This window comes from Sceloporus occidentalis, unplaced genomic scaffold, assembly GCF_023333645.1.
Source record: "Sceloporus occidentalis isolate IW3139 unplaced genomic scaffold, rSceOcc1.0.p SCAF_2, whole genome shotgun sequence".
NCBI classification, from domain to species: Eukaryota; Metazoa; Chordata; class Lepidosauria; order Squamata; family Phrynosomatidae; genus Sceloporus; species Sceloporus occidentalis.
In genome coordinates, this window is record NW_028316982.1 from 180,294,863 (window position 1) to 180,315,436 (window position 20,574).

Genomic DNA, 20,574 nt, shown 5'->3' on the forward strand with positions numbered 1-20,574 from the left:
AGTACTCTTCTCATTGTAAATCTCCTTGCTCAATTTCTATATGATCTTGAAAGCTTGGGAAAATGTCACCAGAGTCCAGCTGTTCCCAACTTAGTGCTCTCCATTGTGCTGGACAACAACTCCTAACATCTCTAGCTGCATAGGAGTTATTATCCATTTCATCTGGAAAGAACTACATTGGGAGATGTTATATTCATATGCTATGAATGAAAAAATGAGGGTGTGAGGGGAGGCAGATAAGGAAAAAAGATACTGAATGAAACAGAATGCAGAATCCCAAAGCCTATGCAACTTGGTGAACAATGGGATTATGCAGAGGGGAACCTCCCCAGTCGCTACAGGATCATGGTGACCAGATGCCTCAGTCCCAAGGCTGGCCATTGCTGCAGTCTTGAATGGCTTTTTGCTGCTACTTTTGTGGCCAGGTTTGGACCACCTTAGGCCACTCAGTTTGAGGGTGTGTGTTGTTTGAATGCCACACCCTCAAAACACCTGGAAGGCGCTTTATTTTATCCATCTGTTTTGGGCTAATGAATGACATGTAAAATTTACAATATATGTTTCAGACATTTATTATGTGTGCAGAAATGGAAACCATATAAGATTAGGGATGAAAGTCAATAGCAAAACTGCCATAATGTTTAATAAGATAATGATTTCAATTTGGACATCTCAGCAAGCAGCTTGATCACAGTGCACTCATCCCTCCACATTCTCTGGGGTTAGGGGCACAGGACCCTCATGAATGTAAAACTGTTTTTACCTGAGAGAATACCTCTCTAGGAATCTCTAGGTCCTCCAGTGCAACTCCATGGTCAACATCTACCAGACACTGACCACAGAATTGCGCTCAAGGAGCTACAAATACCTAGTGAAGTGTTCTTTCTAGGAATCTCTAGGTCTTTCAGTGTGACTTCTGGTGAAAGTTGACTATAGAGTTGTGCTGGACCTAGATATTCCTAGAGATAATATATTAATAAAATCCATGAATAATCAAATCTGCAAAAGCCATAAATGTAGAGGGATGAGTGTCATTCTCTTCATGTGCCACCAGATTCTAATATCTTGGAGTTTTTGGAGGGAATGGTCTTTTGCTTAATGCAATTGTGAATACATAGTTTTAGACATTTTTAAATTTTAGTTAGTGCTGAAGTGACACAGTCACAATGCTATTATAAGAGAGTTGTCTTACTGAGCATAAAAGATACATAAAATTTAAAAAGTATCCAAATATGGAACAAATAATGTTTGAAACAACATCATTTCTAAGAAAATATAAAGAACACACTATTTTATATTCACTGTGAGACTCTACTGTCTCTATTGGAGAGACAATTGCATGCTAACAGCACCAGTGGAAATTATTGTCGGAACAAGTTGAACATAAATGGTAAGAAGTACTTTATATTAACATAGAATGGGCATAAAGTAAACATGGAAGAAAAACATCTATTTTCTGGGTATAATAAATGAAAAAATCAAATATTTATTCACAAAGTACATCTTTTCCTGGAAACAACCAGCAATGGAATGTGGCAAGGCACTCTAGCACTCCACCAGGTACAGTAAGATAGCAATTCTGTAGATCCATTGTAGATTCATGGCATACTCAAATTGGATAGTGCTTAGCTGCTGAAGTGACAATCCAGGGATTTATTTGTATTCCCATTCAAAGCAGAGTAAAATAATTATAATGTAACAAGCGTCATCTGCCTTCAATTAACTTTTACCACACTACTTACAAGCCCTCCACTATTTTATTATCTAGTGACAGAGTTCAAGGATAATACTTTACTGTACCATTTTTCCCCAGGGAAAATGGGTGTTGGTTCCAACCACTTCATGGATAAAGTATGTGTAGAGCAATCCTTTCTAGGAACAATTACTGTCTCTGATTTAAGCACATACAAAGAAAGAATAGTAAATTTTAAAATCAAGTCATCTTGGGTAAGTCTCCAGAAAAATTAATTTCAGGTGAACTTGAATTTTCTGCCAACTGAACAGATAGCCTGAGAACCACTTATTCATATCAAAATTGAGACTGTTTTTTCTCTATGAGTTTATACAAGGGAAATGATTAATTTTGTGCATAAGCACGTCTCAAATTTAAGGAAGGAAAGGAGGGAAGGATATACAAGAAGTTGCAGTAATGGGCTTTGTCTTAGCTTGAATTTATAGGTTTGTCCACATGTGAAAAGGTTTGCTGGTCCTTTTGAACTGAGTTATGCAAAGTTATAAATTTAAAAGTTATTTAGATTTAAGAATGCCCCCTTCAATTAAGCAGTGCTTAGGAAATAAAAACTGTCGAACTAAGGTTAAAATTTAGCACCACAGAACAGCAGCTCTCTTGATGGCAACAATCAACTACATCATTTGGCTTTGAGAAAATGCAAACACTATATATTTCTGTTCAGTCTTGCAGCATTAGTTTGAACTAACAATAAAGCCATGAAATCATGTGGAAATGTCATGAAGTGCAGGTGCTGTAGTAGCAAAATACGCTGAAAAATGGCTTATCAGTTGAGAGATAAGAGAACACTCTCAGTTTATTCTCCATGATTCCAATTTAGTTACATCATTTTGCATACTCAAATCTTTCTTGACCTTATCCTCCACAAGTGATACAAATGGCAATCATTACATTCTGGCCATGAACCCTCAAAGTAGATCTTTTTATTGACAGGGTTCCTTCCTCCTGACATCTCACTGTATGGTGGTTGCATAAACTAGATACTACAATAGAGCATGTAAATGACTAGTTTATTAAGACTAAAGTGGGATAGGAAAACCTTAGGAATAAACATTCTCAATTGCCTTTCTTCTCCACAAATGTTTTAATTAGCACCATTTCTAGTAGAGCATGAGAAGAGGGAAAAATTAATCTGGTGGCTGTTTTGTCACAAAGTCCTGGGCTCCCCTTTTCAGGCTGCATTGAAATTTTTGTTTTCTCCTATGAAGACAATATAGTTTTCATCAGATTAATATTTAGATTCCTCATATGCACCCCAATAATGTTTCCTCCAATGCTTTCTAACAGCAGCTTTCTCCAACTGACACTCACAAGGAAAAGGAAACAAACATATTCACTTCCCTCTTCAGATATGAGGCATTATTGTAGAAAGTTCTTGTTATAGAAAGCCATTTCACAGCAAAGTAACGAGTGTAATGTAATTAGAAGAGGATGGACTCATTTCCCTAAAAGATAACACTAGTCTACCAAGGACAAATCACTGTTGAATATCAAACTTCAAAGGCAATTTACCCAGACAATCAGTTATGTTAGTATGGACCTTACTTTAATTTCTTCACATGGCTGAAGTGAAACAAAAGGGGTATAACTCAAGAGCTCCTAGGAGAATGTAGGACTCTTGGCTCACTATTCAATGTATCCTGAGGTAAGAGTGATCACAAACAGTGGCAAAGTGATATCTCTGGTGAGCAAAGGGAGTGAAATCTCCAATTCCCAAAAGAAACTCAGTGTGACCTGTGAACAGCTTGAGATAGTCAGCAGCACAGGCTTGTGTTGAAATATCACAATATTCCTATTCTGTGGTAAAACAACTAATTTCTCTAAGATCCAAAAACACATTGCAGAAGCAATCCAATTTGAGACCGCTTTAATTGCCCTGGCTCAGTGCTAGGGAATCCTGGGAATTGTAGTTATTGTGGTACCTTAGCTCTCTGATAGAGAAGGCTAAAAGTCTCACAAAACTACAGTTCTGGGAATTCACTAGGCAGTTAAGCAGTCTCAAACTGGATTATTTCTGTAGTCTGTTTTTAGACCTAAGCTAACATAGCCGTTTAATGAAACCCATTGCTTAACAAAGGAGAAGAATTAATGAGCTCGTGGTTGTTTACCTGCATAAAAATCATGTCATAGAAGGACTAATATAACATATTTTCGAAATCTTGCAACTTCCTCCTTCTTTATTCTGTCTTTCTGCTCACCAGAGATATCACTTTGCCACTGTTTGTGATCACTCTTACCTCAGGATACATTGAATGGTCAGCCAAGACTCCTACATTCTCCTAGGAGCTCTTTTGAGTTATACTCCTTCTGGTTTACTTCAGCCATGTGAAGAAATTAAAGTAAGGTCTATACTAACATTACTGATTATCTGGGTAAATTGCCTTTGAAGTTTGATATTGCATCCTTACTACTCCCCAAGAATTAAACCAGTGGCTTAACATAAAACAAGACAGCTGCTAAGCAGTGCTTGCAGGCAAGCAGAATCAGGAAAAAGCTGCTGTGAATGAGAATGCTCACGACACATCTGTGCAAGGACGCCTACATGTGCTGTGCTGCACAGAGCAGAATGTTTGTTTTGGACAAGTTGCCTGGCAATGGAAAGCATTCACTTTATAAAATAAACTTCTGAAATGCTTGTTAAAAGCACAATTGTGCGAGCAGTGAAGAGAACATTTTTTTAGCTCACTGTCAAGCATAAAGGCGAAAGAATTGGGGAAGGGGGGGCTCGACTATGAATGTTGTTTGGGACAGCGTGGGCTGACCATGAATCAAGTCACTACAGTGTGCTCAGATCCTCACAGAGAGGAATAATGCTGAGAGGTTTATTTAAGTGGCTGGGCATAATGCACAATGGAGAGACCCCACAAAGAAAAATGAGGGCATAAACTTGCTTAGAAGGCAATTAGTTTTTCAATCTTCTTCACATACAGCACACTCACAAACCACGCACTAGCAGTTTAACCAAGAGCTTGTTTTCTCCACCAACCATTCTGGTATTGGTTATCAAGATAAAAGGAATTTAGCCAAGAGAGGTTTAAGCTGGTGGTGGATTCTGAGGGCATAAGAAGAGCCAAATTCTGGACCAGGCCCAAGTTGCCTGTGCACTTTATTGCTGTGTGCCTTCAAATAGTTTCCAACTAAGGCGAACCTATCATGAGGTTTTCTTGGTGAAATCTGTTCAGAGGTGACTTGTCTTTGCCTCCCTCTGAAGCTGAAAGAATGTGACTTGTGCAAGGTCACCCAGTGGATTTCCATGGCCAATGGGTATTCAAACTCCAGAGTCCTGGTCCAGTGCTCAAACCACTACACCACACTGGCCCTGTTGCCTGTGTACTGCATGTATTCAACTTCAAGGCAGCTTTTAAATATAATACGGACTGCCAGTATATGCTAACAGGTGAGAAGAAAGACATAGATATTTCAATGGATCCTTTATCTGGCCAAGGGAACTACTTTGCTGACTGTGCCATTTGTCTTCAGAATGTTATAGTGTTGACTTGTAAAACTTTTGTGCCCTTAATGTTCTTGCACTTATCAATTTATTATTAATTGCCTTGGGGTCTCTTTGGAAGGCCATGTAGGAATATATAAATAAAAATAATGTATCAAATAGACTGTGGCAAATACAAAATAATTTATGTCATCAAAGCTTGTACACTTGCATTTTCATTTCCCATGACCCATTAAAAAGCATTTTGTTATATATCCTCTGCATACTGGTGATCTGATGAGAAACTCCAGGCCAGAGAGAGGGGAACACTCTGGTTGCTATGAGAGGTTGCCATTACCTCCCTTGCTTGACACCTCTGTCCCAGTATTCTTCAAGAAGGAACAGTTGATGGGAGGAAATGCAAGGAAACACACACACACACACACACACACTGAGTGGCTGTCAATGAAGGTAACATCCCCACTAGGACTGGAAAAGGAGGGATAGCTGGTTAACACTGTGAGACTGTCCTTATTTGGATTGGGACGCTAGTGAATGGAACACTAATCCTTAGTGTGAATGGGAATGGCAAATCAAGAATCAAAGACTCAAAGTTGTGACACGTCCAGCAGCGTCCAGCAGAGCTGTTCAGGGTAGTGAGGGAGCTTACTCAGCTCCTTCCTGCCCCGAACCCTATCTTGGAACCATCTAAAGCCTGCTGTGACCAATTTAACAACTTCTTCGTGGATAAAATCTCTTGGATAAGAGCTGATCTTGATGCTAGTATTAGCGCAGATGCCAGAGTAGAGGTCTCCAGATCGTCCGTGGACTTGATTGTACTGGATCATTTTGAGTCTGTTAGTACCGAGGAAGTGGACAAGATCCTTAGAAGTGTTAGGAAGACAACCTGCTCTCTTGATCCCTGTCCCTCGTGGCTAGCGGCTCAGGGGGGAACGGTAGTAACTTCTATGTTACACCGTATAATTACAGTGTGCCCGCGCCATACGCGGGCGCGCCATATGCGGCCTTGAGCATACGCGCTCAAGCCGCGGCGCGCGCGGGGCGAAAGGGGCGGCACGTCCCATTCAATTGAATGGGCGCGCATACCTGTTGTGCCCTGTGCGCGCCTGCGCCGCCGCGCATGAGCCCCATTGTTTCCAATGGGGCTCGACCATAGGCGGAATTCGCCTTACGCGGAAGGATCTGGAACGGATCCCCCGCGTAAGGCGAGGACGGACTGTAATACATCACTGAGGGACGGGCAATTTCCATCTAGCTTAAAATTGGCCACTGTAAAACCATTGCTAAAAAAGCCCTCCCACGACCCCCTGAAGCATAATAATTATTGGCCAGTATCGCTACTGCCATTTTTAGGGAAGGTTATCGAGAGGGCGGTTCAATCCAGCTTCAATCGATCTTGGATGAGACGGATTATCTAGATCCATTTCAAATCGGCTTTTGGGTGGGCTACAGGGTTGAGACTGCCATGGTCTCCTTGATCGATGATCTTCGTCTGGGCATGGACAGGGGTAGCGTGTCCCTGTTAGTGCTCTTGAACATCTCGGCGGCTTTCGATACCATTGACCATGGTATCCTTCTGGAGTGCCTGAGAGAGTTAGGAATCGGGGGCACTGCACTCCAGTGGTTCCGTTCCTACCTCTCGGGAAGGTTCCAGATGGTGCAGCTGGGGGATGTGTGCTCCGATAAGAGGGCCCTTACATCTGGTGTCCCTCAAGGAGCCATTCTGTCCCCCATGCTTTTTAACATCTACATGAAACCGCTGGGAGAGATCATCCGGAGACATGGGGCACGGGGTTATCAGTACGCTGATGACACCCAAATAATTTTCTCTATGTCTCCGACTGATTCAGTGACCAGGGATGGCATCTCTCCTCTTGTTGCCTGTCTGGAATCGGTAATGGGCTGGATGAAGGAAAACAGACTCAGTTTGAATCCAGAGAAAACGGAAGTGCTTGTGATAGGTTCTCCAGGCCCGGGGATGGCGGTGTTTCCACCTGTCCTGAACGGGATCACGCTTCCCGTGAAAGACTCTGTTCGCAGTCTGGGGGTGCTCCTTGACTCATCGCTCCACCTTACACCACAGGTGAATGCGACGGTCAGGAGCACATGTTATCAGCTTCGGTTGATACGCCAGCTGCGTCCCTACCTGGGCCAGGAGGACCTTGAAACGGTAGTACATGCTCTGGTAACCTCTCGTTTGGATTTGGCTCTACATGGGGCAATCCTTGTACCATACCCAGAAGCTTCAATTGGTGCAGAATATGGCGGCAAGACTGGTCACTGGTACTTCCAGGACCAGTCATATAACACCAGTCCTTAAAGACCTCCATTGGCTGCCTATTCGCTTCCAGGCGCAATACAAGGTGTTGGTTATTACCTATAAAGCCCTAAATGGCTTGGGCCCAGGGTACTTGGAGGACCGCCTCTCTCCATACAATCCGCCTCGCACACTCAGGTCAGCTGGGAAGCAATTGTTAAGGGTTCCAGAAGCTAGATATAGTACCACCACCCAGAGGGCCTTTTCTATCTCAGCCCCCAAGCTCTGGAACTCGCTCCCCGGCGAGCTCCGCTCGGCCGCCTCGCTGGACCAATTCAAGAAGGGGTTGAAGACATACTGAGGCTTGAGTGAGAAACATAAGTTGAGTGCTGGGAGTCTGCTCTAAAGGAAAAAAGCCCGAGAGCAAAGAGACGCCAGCCCGCTGTACTGGAGGAAAGTCCTCTTCGTTTTCTTTTTCCTCTCTCCCCTTTTTTATTTCCCTTTCTCTCTCCCTTCCCTTTCCTCCCCTTTTCTGATCCCCCTACCCCCATCCCCTTTGTATTTTATTTTTAGGTGCTGTGTAAACCCGAGGAGCAGCGAGGCTCGAGCCCAAAGCAGGGGAAAGAGAGAGAGCGAGGGACGGCGTGGAGGAGCGCGAAGGAGGGGGACCCGCTGTGCCAAAGTGATGCTGAAGCAGAACCAACTTCTAGCAGCACTATTTAAAAAGGCTTTGGGAGGAGAAGGAACTAAAACACTTTTGAACTGCGGAAAGAAGACCCTCCATTGAAAGTAAAACTGTTAAAGGGGAAAGGTGGCCTGAAGACCAACGAACTTGTGGGGGGGAAGGAGGAAGAGGGAGAGGGGAAAGGAAAAATGGCGCCTGTAGCTGTTTGAACGCTTAGGCTTGTTTGATCGCTGACGTTTCTGATGACCATAAGGGTGGGAGAGGGTAAGTGAAATTCATCCTTTTGGAATAAACTTTTGAAGTTGTTTTGTAATCTTGCTAAATAGCCGAATTCTAAACATCACAAATTGTAATTATAATCTGAAACATCGTGTGTAAGTTTGTTACTGTGTTTTGTTACAGTTTCTTTCCTTTTTTCTAGCAACAGTATCTTGGAAATTCTAAGTATACTATACTAGACTATATTTTAAGATCTAGATGTAATGAAATGTGATTATAAGGTAGGGAGGTAGGTATAAACTACTAAGAAAGAAACAAGGTATACTTTGTTTGTTCCCTGTATATGCTTTAGAGCAGATATCTACTTAAATAGCAACAGGTGGGGTTAATCTAATTCACTCCCTGCTAATTGTTTGCCTCCTCTTAAGAACTGGTTAAGCCTTGCCTCTTTGCACTTACTTTTGTTTTTGAATACTAATCTTGTTGAATCCTCATTGTTATTGATTTTCTCTTACATTGCTTTTGAAACTGTGTTGATAGAAGGGCTAATAGGGGCCATATAATAGGTTTGGGATATTTAAGTTTACCACAAGGGCCTCATTGATTCCAACTTAGCTGTGAGATATAATATACTTAATTTGATTTAGTTTATGAGAACTTGCCTTAATTAAATATTTGATCTAATCGGACTTTGCAAAGAAAGGGAAAGGGAGGAAGGGGGAAGGAGTGGGGAAAGGGTGAGGAAGGGAGAGAAAGAAAGAGAAGGAAAAAGGAAAGGAAAAACAATTTAAAATCCCCTTAAGACAACTCAAGACAAACTCCCTAAAGATTGATTTATAGAACTCCCTTGATAAAATTATAGTAACACCGAGTGAGTGTTTTAGGTTTAAAGACAACATCAATATTGGTTGAAATCTTAAAATTGAGTTGAATAAATATCCACATATTAGTAACTACCCACATACTACTATCTATATCAGTTGCTAAAATGGCGTCAGGTACCCGCAAGAATACGGCTCTAGCCCAAGGATCAATTGTAAATCTTCGAAGACCCTCACTTGAGAACTCAAATAAAACTACAGATCCCTTTGAAACTCTGATGGGAGAAATGAAGAGACTTCATGCTGAAACAAACGCTGAAATTCAAAGATCAAATGAGGAATTAAAGAGTTAATTTAAGGCGGAAATGAGCGAAGTGAGAGCCTGTTTAGACAAAATAAATGTTGAGATGAACAAGATGAACGGAAGAATCAAAAACTTAGAAACACACTCAGGGAAAATGGAGAAAAAGATGGCTGAGGTCAAAAGTGAAATGTTGGAGGATCAGGAGCAAATTCTACGATTACAACTGAAACAAAGAGAGAACTGCCTTAAACTGCGTGGTCTGGTAGAAAAACCGAATGAAAACCTCTATGTGGAATTAGCCCCGATCTTAGCGAAATTTGTGGAAGAACCTGAAGCACAATTTCCCTGGGAGTTAGACCGTATTTACAGACTCAACTCTTATATAGCCAAACAAAAAAAATTACCCAGAGACGTGGTTGTTTACTTTGTCCGTAAGCAAACTAGGGACTTAGTTCTTCAGCAAAGCTATAAAGCTAAATTATTAGTAGACGGAAGAGAAGTGATGATTCTGAAGGACATTCCGGGGAAAATCTTACGTAGAAGGAAGGACTACGGCTTCTTGATTGACATCCTAAGGAAGTACGATATACCCTTTAGATGGGAAGAGATTGAAGGGGTTCAGGCAACATGGAAGCAAAAGAAAATAAGGATTAATACAGTTGAGAAAGCAAGAGACTTCTTAAAGGAGATTCAGCAAGAATTGGAAAGGGAGAGAAAGGAGGACGAAGGGGGAGGGAAAGAGTAAAGAAACTAGGTACCTAGTATTAAAATACCAAACTCCTACCTCCCTGCCTAATTTGAATTTGTATTAGATTTATTCAAGTAAATTTGCATTTTTCTTGGTAGATTTTAAACATTAATTAATTGATCACTGTTGAGATGTGGATTTTACGCCTAGTTGCTGCCTAGTTTGTTGGTACTATTGGATTTTGTACTTCAAAGCCTCTCTTAATAAAATATTGATCTCATTAATATACTGACGTTTCTGGTCTTGTAGTAAACTTTGTGGTAAATTCATACTAACAAGCATGAAAATCTTGTCGTGGAACGTCAAAGGCCTCAACTCTCCCCAAAAAAGAAAAAGAGTATTTCTTTTCCTAGAGAGAAACCAATCTGACATTATATGTTTACAAGAATCTCATATCAGAACCAAGGACACAAGACTGATTAAGAACCCAAAATTAGGTAAAGAGTATATTGTATCAATTGACCAAAGTAAAAGAGGAGTTATCATCTATATTAAGGATCACCTTGAATCCAAAGAAATATTTAAGGATAAAGATGGTTTCTTTCTGGGGGTTGAAATATGTTGGAAAGGAAAGAAATGCCTTCTAGTGGGTATATACGGACCTCAGGATAATAAAAGCAATTTCTATAAGAAGGAGCACAAGAAATTACAAGAATTTGATTATGAAAGTTTGATCATACTGGGTGACTTCAATGGGGTAATTCAACCCAAAATAGACAGAGCCTCTGATAAACATATAAAAGATTTGCAGGGTAAATTACCAAAAAGTTTCTTTAACTTGTTAGAAAGTCATGGTATGGTAGAAGTGTGGAGACATTTATACCCCAAAGAAAAATGTTATATATTTTTTTCCGAAAGGCACCAATCTTTATCTAGGCTGGATATGTTTTTTGTATCGCAGAATTTAATCAATGAAGTGACTAAAATGATAATTCTAAACAGGGATATCTCAGATCACAACCCTATTACTTTAAATTTAAATGAAACAACCAAAACGAAAAATTGGTATCTAAATGAAGACTTACTGAATGACAAAAAAATAGTAGAAGAATTTAAGAAAATGTTCCATCACTTTATAAATGAGAACAAGAACAAAGGAACACAACTATCTATAGTGTGGGATGCAGGGAAGGCAGTTATCAGGGGTTTCTTTTCACAGTGGAACATAAAAGTGCAAAAACAGAAAAAACAAAAAGTAATGAAACTGAATAATTTGCTTAAAAACAGAGAAGAAGAACTCAAGAATCACCCAAGTGATAAGAAAATCCAAAGAGAAATCAAAATGATTCAAAAACAATTGGAGATTGAAGCAACTGAAGCACTAGAGAAAAAACTTAAACTAGCAAAACAGAAGCACTTTGAACATGCAAACAAAGCAGGCAAATGGTTAGCCCATAAACTAAAGAAAGAGAAGGAGAAAAAATTTATAAATAGAATTAACTCCGAAAAAGGTATAGTAACTCAACAAGAAGAAATTAAAGAAACATTTGTCAAATTCTATCAAAATTTATATAAGGATGACCCAGGAACCTCAGAAACTCTGGAAAAAATCCAAAATTATATCACCTCTTCACCGATTGAAATCTTATCTGAGGACCAAAGGTTATACCTGAACCAACCAATAACAACTCAAGAAGTATGGAACGCAATTGATACAAGTAAATTGGGTAAATCTCCAGGGAACGATGGCCTAACGGCAAAATTCTATAAAACATTTAAATTTGAATTAGGGGGAATTTTACAAGAAATTATGAATAATGCCCTAGAAGATAATATACCACCCTCTTGGAAAGAAGCTGAAATTATAATGTTGCCTAAAGAGGGGAAAGATATCTTGGAACCCAAGAATTACCGCCCTATTTCACTTCTGAACAACGATTGTAAAATTTTTGCCACCATATTAGCTAATCGTCTGAAATATTGCCTCAAAAACTTGATTGATAAAGATCAGAGAGGATTTCTTCCAAACAGATTCATGAGAGACAACTCGAGACTACTCCTAAATATCCTGGAATATTACGAGAGGCATAATGACAAACAAGTGGGAATATTGTTCATTGATCTGGGAAAAGCATTCGACTCAGTTAAATGGGATACGTTAATAAAAACTTTAGAGAAAATCCAAGCTGGATCCAAATTTATTAATTGGATAACAAGAATTTATGAAAACCAGAAAGCTCAAATTAGAATTAATGGAGAAAAATCAAATTTTATAGATATTAGAAAGGGCACTAGACAGGGCTGTCCACTCTCTCCCCCTTTATTTTTATTAATAATGGAATTACTATTGAAAGAAATTAAGAATAATGATCACATAAAAGGGACTAAGATTAAGAATCAAACTTATAAAACCAGAGCCTTTGCAGACGACCTGATTTTCTTTCTTGAAGATCCAATTGAAAGTATAGGTCCGACTACGGAGATTTTAGGGAAATTTGGAACAATGACAGGATGTAATATTAACAAATCAAAATCGGCCTTCCTAACTAAAAATATGAATCTTAAAGAACAAAAACAACTAGAGGATAAATCAGGTATTAAAATAGAAAAGAAGGTGAAATATTTAGGACTAGAGATTTCAAATAAAACGAATTGCTTATTTGAAAACAATTATAAGAAAACCTGGGCAAAAATTAAACAGGATCTGCTTAAATGGAACAAACTAAATCTTACCATAACTGGTAGAATTGCCTGCATTAAAATGATGGTGTTACCTCAAATTTAATTTTTGTTCCAAATGCTTCCTATCATCTTAACAGAAAAACCCTTCAAAGAATGGGACAAGGATTTGACGCAATTTATTTGGAAGGGCAGGAAACCCAGAATAAAGTTTAAATTGCTACAGGACTCTAAAGATAAAGGGGGTTTGCGTTTACCAAATTTCAAACTATATTTTGAGGCATGCGGGCTAATGTGGCTTAGAGACTGGATGAATATGGAAAATAGAAATCTGTTAGAAATAGAGGGAGATGGTAATACCTTTGGCTGGCATGCCTATTTAATTTACGAGCAGGACAAATCGAATAGAGCATTTAAGATGCACTGTATTAGGAGTGCCCTCATAAAAATTTGGAACAAGTACAGATATAGAATTTCACAAAATATCAAAGGATGGGTCTCCCCTCAAGAAGCTTTCCACAGGAGAGAAATGGCAGTGGACTAAAAATGGTACAAATATAGATATTTATTGGAAATGGAAAGCGGGGAAATATCTCTGAAATCGAGAGAACAACTTAATAAAGAGGGCTGGAAAATTAATTGGTTCGAGTACAACCAAATTCTATTAAGATACAAGGAGGATCTTAAAACACATAAAATAGAACCATCGCAGGGAAATTCAGATTTAGGGAAAATTTTATTGGAGGATAATTCGAAACCGATCGGGAAAATATACAAAATATTGCTATCATTCGAAATGGAACAAGAGATCGTGAAAGAGGATATGATTAAATGGGCGAGAGAGATAGGTCACCCAATAAAACTAAACCAGTGGGAGAAATCATGGAAAAATAACTTCGATTTAACAGTTTCTCAGAACCTAAGAGAAAATTATTATAAAATGTTCTACCATTGGTATATTACTCCGGCTAAGATGGCGAAAATCTATAAATTAAACAACAACTTATGTTGGAAATGCAAAAGAGAAGTAGGGACTTTCTACCATTGTTGGTGGGTATGTAAAGAGGCAAAGAAATACTGGCAAGCAATTAGTAGGCAGATTGACCAAATTTTGGGTAAGAAAATACAGTTGAAACCAGAAACATTTTTATTGAGTATATTTGATGATGATATAAAAGGAAGTGAAAAGAAAATCCTGTACTACCTGACCACTATGGCACGGATTTGTTTTGCACAAAAATGGAAGAACGCTAATAGCCCAACTATAGAGGATTGGATACTTAAACTTTATGAGGCTATTATGATGGACAGACTAACTAAAGCGCTGAAACATGATGACAACAAACAGGCAGAGGATGAATGGAGAAAGGTAATTAAGTTTATAGAGATGAAATGGGGCAAGACAGCGGTAATATCATTTAATTAGATGTGAAATCTAGACTCGACTAATTGTAAAGAGAGGTGGGAATTAAGGGACACTGTTTTACTAAAGGGAAACGAGATCCACTTTTAAAAATTGAACAATGGAAAGTCACAAATGTTGAAGGAACCAGAAGGATAGAAGGAAGTCAATAAATGGATGGAAGTGTTGGAGAGTAAGAAGATAGATTAAGAATGAGAAGAATAGAGTGATGAGTTGGGAAAGATAGGTAAGAAATAGTAGCAGGTATAAGTAAGTAAAGAAGGTGAGAGTAAGTAGTGAAGATATAGAGGATAGAGAAGGTGAACTTAGTAGTTGGGGAAGTTATTTAGGGAAGATTATGAAAGGTTCCCTTTTATTGTAGAAGGGTATAGGAAGAGAAGTTTGAAGGAAATAAGAAGAAGTAATTTGCATAGGTAAGAATGTATGTTAGCCAAGGTAGTTAGTTTGCAAGCAAGTTAGTTTAGATGTAAATATAAGTATGTATGGGTATATATGTATGTATGAAATTGTATGTGTTGTACTAATTTTTAACAATAAAATTTATATTAAAACAAAAACAAAAAACAAGAAGACATACTTGTTCCAGCAGGCATACCCCTGACCCCTGAAGTATCCCCCCCCCCCTCTCAACAGCATTGGAAGCTGGCTTGAGATTTTTTATTTTTGGGGGGTGAAAATGTAACTGTGTTTTAACCTGTTTTTATTGTTGGTTTTTATTGTACTGTGGATGTTTTTAACTATGTTGTTAAACCGCCTTGATCTTTGGAAAGGCGGTATATAAATAAAATTTTATTATTATTATATTATTATTATTAAATGTAAAAAATGTCAGGCAAAATTATGAATTCAAATGATGAAAAAAAATGAAGGGCAAGAAGATACTCTTTGGTTGGGACATTATTTAGACTTTTGCCAGTGCTGAATGACACTCTCTGTTTTGATACCTCATTCTTTCAATTTAAAAACTCTCCAGTGGACTTTAAACGCCAAACTATACTAGTGGCCCCAGCCAGTACTAGATTCATATTGTAACAAAGAGGACTTTAGCCATCTATCAAAACAAAACAAAACATAACAAAACAAAACAAAACAAAAGAACAAAAACCCCTCAAAACACACACATATATACAAAACACACACATCCCCCTCCCAAACATTTTTTATTGTAATTTTAGCAGACTTCACTTGCTCAGTGAATAGAAAGATGAAATACATTCCAAAACTGAGATTTTTTTTTAAAAAAAACCTTATTCATCTGTAAACTAATATAAGTAAATAAATAGGCTTTGTATTATAATACATTGTATGCTATATGTATTTTAATTATGGTTGTATTTTGTAACATATTTTGTACTCAGTTTATACAGAAACATATGTTTTACTGTACCTTTATCTTTGTTTTTTTCCTTTCCAAGGGAATCCAGTTTCTTCCGTAATGATTTCTTCCTCTTTTGTCCATCTAGAAATTAAAAAAACAGCAACAATCTTTATGTAGAATAAAAAGAATTAGATGAAAGCTGCATCATGACTGACAGTGGATCAGAACAAATTGCCTTAATAATGCAGACATTATAAAACAAATAGATCACAGGTATGTATATTTATTCTTCCAAATGAGGATATCACTTCTTACATCTGATGAAATGGCCTCTAGTCTACAAGTTGGTGCCCCAAGATGTTTTCTTTGCTGTGTAAGTATAATAGACCTTCTAAAGTCTCAAAGATGAAAACAGGATCATATTTCATAAAATCACAGAATTAGAAGAAACCACAAGGGCCATCCAGTCCAACTCCCTGCCATGCAAGATACATAATCAAAGCATTCCTGACAGATTGCCATCCAGCCTCTTTAAAAACCTCCAAAGGAGACTCCAACACACTCCAAAGGATAGTGTTCCACTGTCGGACAGCTCTCACTGTCAGGAAGTTCTTCCTAATATTTAGATGGAATCCCTTTGCCTAAAGCTTGAATCTATTGCCCCATGTCCTAGTATCTGGAGCAGCAGAAAACAAGCTTGCTCCATCCTCATCCTCAGTATGATATGCCTTCAAATATTTAAATATGGATATCATGTCACCTCTTAACTTTATCTTCCACAGGGTAAACATACCCATCTCCCTAAGTCGTTCCACACAGGACATGGTTTCCAGATCTTCACCATTTTGGTCACCCTCTTCTGGATTTATATTACCCTTATCTTCTTATATTAAGGATTGCTGCTTAATTACTGTCAGCACAATTTAATATTGTTTTAAGCTACGTAGCATCTGCTGAATACTGTAATCAGTTACCTATGCAGCAACCTATCTTTAAAAGCTGAAAAGTATTTGCTCTTTTAAGCTAAAAGTAGAAAAACATAGTACAATTTATTAACAATTCAACAAAACTTTTGCTAACACATTAAACTATAAGTTGAGTACTACCTGGCAACTTAATGTTTATGCCTGTGCATTAAAGAAAGAAGCATCCATTCCTCTCACTCAAGAATTTAACTCCAGAGTCAACTATTTCCTTTGGGAGAACTGAACCCTGAAGAATGACAATTCTGGCAATATGTATTAATTAAATTTCATAAAATTTCAAATTGGCAAATACAGTGACACAGATTATTCAGAACTGCTGACTCTCTGTAAAGTTACTCTAAAAAATGAATCTAACATCTTGAAGACTCCCATAACTTAAAAGTGGCAGGATGATGATTTGCATTGCAGAGCAGCATCGTATTACTGATCAATTATGAACTGTGTCTGCACTTTAAAAAAAGTAATTTTTTCGCCAGGACTGGTCATAGTTTTCTTAGCAGCAAGAAACATAATAAAGTCTATCTGACCTTGGGATTTTTCAGCCCTGATTCCTTGCCCCTTGTCCAGATCTGCCCTTTGGTCTACCTGCTGTTCTGAACTCCCAAGTGATTACTGGGGACCACAGCAAAAAATGTGGGTGCCCTTGGTAATCAGGGATACAATTTCAGTCAGAGCTTGTGAGTTACTAGTTATAAGCAGTAAGTTATTTGTTCACTTTCTCAACAATGAATTAAATTATATTAAACAATATCACCCCTTTTTAATTATATCTTTTTAATTGTTTTTTGGGCCCATTTCGCACGGGCGGAAAGTACGTGCTTGGCACGTACTAGGGTTATGAAAGGGCGTCCCTTCCAGATGCCCTAACCCTAGTACGTGAAGTAGTCCCTAGTACATGACCCCTAGTTCATGAAGTACAAAATGGCAGCATCCTATACACATGGCGCCACCATCTTGACGTCGCGGATGCTTAGGAGCCGCACATTGTGCGGTGGAAATGACGCCATGAGTGCACCATTGGCGCCTTGTGGCGTCATTTCTGCACTGCAAAAAGAACCCGCTTTTTTGTGGGTTCTTTTTGCTACGTCCAGGAATCGCAAGGTTTTTCCACTGCAGTTCCCTGACGCAGCAACCACCGGCGCCGGCAGAGCACCCTTTTGGGGTACTCTGTAAGGCGCCATCGTTACTTTTATAAATGTGTGTCCAGTTCTGGGCACCACAATTCAAGCAGGATATTGACAAGCTGGAACATAACTAGAGGAGAATGACTCAAATGGTTAAAAGTCTGGAAACCATGTCTTATGAGAGGTGGCTTAGTTGGGAAGAAGAGTTGGGAAAAACATTCTTGGGACCATTGACTCCAACCTCTCATCCAAGAACTACATAGAGTTACAATATATTACCTAGTATTATAGTATTACAAATAGAGTTATCACTATTAATTTGCATGTTCTTATTTAAATATTAATCACCATCTCAATCAAGTTTTAGAGAAGAGTTGAAGATAGTGAATACACTACTCTCTCTACAGTATCTTTTAGGAATAATATTTATTAAGAGGTTTAGGATGTGATCTACAAGTACAATGTGAAACCACACTAGTCTGTAGCACAAGGAAGCTACTCTTTATCACTATCATGGGTCAAAATTATTCCTTCAGGAATTAAAGTGAGAGGTCTCAGTGTTATGAACTGGTAAACATGAGAATGTAGAGAGGCACTGACCATTCTATGGCATGTTGACTGCTCAAATAATATTCCATGTGGCATAAATAAAAGATAACAGAAAATGCCAAGAGTTTCAGCCGATAAATTCCACTTAGTTTCCCCAATTTTTATATAAAAATAAGATGTTTAAATGAACTACTGGGAAATTTGGCTAAGCGAGAAACTCATGAATTCATTACTCCTCACACAAAAGGTCACTTGTTCACCAGATCCTAACCTCTCTTTTAAGGAAGACGTACAGTTTTGTTGCCACTGAAAACTTTAAGCAACATGTTCTTTAAATTCTATTGTTTCTACTTCTTATCAGAGGTGTATCCTTCTTTCAAAATATCCAACTGTCAACCATAACTTTCAAAACATACATTTTTTTAGTATATTATTGAAATCTGCACATCTCTATTGTCTTGTTCAAAATATGTCTGGGTATCTGAAAGATAAAGCCACCTGCAGCACTTGTGGCAGAGTAGAACCTGACACAAAGCAATTTGGGTAAACTGCATATAAAAACTTTATGGGATCTCAAAACTCCATCTTATTTCTCATAACACATTTTAAAAAGTGCTTCAGTTTCAAAATAAGCTCTTGGGAAATTGCTGTAATTTTTAGCAGACTGTGACTACCTAGATTGGTAACCTGTACTTTTCTTAAGTAGGAGATAAAACATCTCATTCTGGAAAACTGCTGACACTAAATAAAGCCTTTGACTTGTATATTGTACCCTTTCAATCTGTGGGGGAAATTCATCCAGTTCTGCCTCCCCACAGATGAGAAAAAAAAACAATGTTCAAGTCCCATTATAGTCAATGGGTGGCAAGTATGCACAGCCATATCGGTACGGCTGCGTGGGCACACCGCCATTGACAATTATGGGTTGGGCAAATTTCTGGACACTCAGTTCTGCAGATGGCTAGCCCACCGATACAGTGGATCCACTATATATATGTAAACATGCCCATTTGATTACAGCAGATAAAAGACTATTTGGTAAAAAAAAATACAAGTAATTTTCCCATGGCAGGCTGGAAGTAGTATCTATTCCCAGATGTAACACACATACTAAATATTTGATTATTTCAGAACATGTTGCTCATGAGAAAAACAAAAATTTAAACAACCAAGTATCTTGCCAAAGTTAAAGACCTTGGCCTGTGATTATCATCAGTTATATTAGAGTTTAACATTACCATAAACAGCAAACTCTGGTAGTAAGTGCTGTAGGTCTATGACCAAACGATGGCTATTGCAAACAAGGAGAGAAGCTGCTGGCCCATTTCTAGGAACAATGCAAAGTGCTGGTTTTGACCTATAAAGTACAGTACTGTACAGCTTGGGCCCATGTTATCCGAAGGAGATTATCTCCCTTTATGAGTCCATTAGAGTGCTAAGATCATCCAGCGAGGCCTTTCTCTCTGCCCCACCAAGTTTATATGGTGGGAACTAGGGAGAGACCCTTCTCAGTGAATACTCCCAGGCTCTCGACATCCCTCTCTAGAGAGGTCAGGATGGCTCCATCCCTACTCTCTGGCAGCAGATAAAAATACTTTTGAGTCATAAGGTCTTACAAACTGATGAGGGTTTGGCTTTTAAATGCTGTGCGATTCAGAAGCTGAATTGTATATAGTTTTTGATACACTTTGATATTTTTAATGGGCATTGCTTTTAACTTTTCAAATTGTTTAATTGTTTCTTAAATTTTATATTTACACTTTTAAAATACTTTTGTAATGCTTTTAATTTGTTCTGTTTTAAATGTGTTGTTAGCTGCATTGAGTCCCTACATCAGGAGAAAAAGAGGGAGATTTATATATAATTAATTAATTAATATTGGCATATTCAGAGAAACCCTAGAAATTACAGAAGCAGAAAGAACAGGTCAGAGTGAATTTCCCAAACAGCTCTATTAAAACTGAGTGTGCTTCATCACAAAATGGGTAGTTGGGTTGAAAAGTAGAACCAGGGGTGGTGAAAACCAAAAGGTGTGCTCACCCTTTCTCTTTCACCCCCCTCCTGAGCAGGGAAGCAATTGCTGCTGTGGCAAAGCTGGGAAGGGCATGCTCGCCTCTTCTTCTTTGCTGTGGAGCTGCCATCACAATGAAGCCTGGAGGAGTGTGCTCACCCTTTTTTTTTGTGGCAGCAGCTTCCTCTTGGGGTGGGGGGATCCACCACCATGGTGAAGCTGAGATGGGCACACTCTCCCTATGCAGCAAGAGGAGAACCCAACCAGCTGTAACCCCTCTTTTGAGATGTTACCTGGTGTGGACTGCAC

The 20,574-nt window shown here is 38.7% G+C and overlaps 1 protein-coding gene across 5 annotated transcripts in view; it reads right to left on the minus strand.

Annotated features, from left to right (window-relative positions):
• Positions 1-20,574, minus strand: part of ARHGAP6 (Rho GTPase activating protein 6) — a 298,619-nt gene that overhangs the window by 32,832 nt on the left and 245,213 nt on the right. For all 5 annotated transcript variants that reach the window (XM_089511604.1, XM_089511603.1, XM_089511606.1 and 2 more), the window contains exon 3: positions 15,665-15,736. In XM_089511604.1, the coding sequence (XP_089367730.1) occupies positions 15,665-15,736 (72 nt within the window). The remainder of the gene's footprint in view (positions 1-15,664; positions 15,737-20,574) is intronic.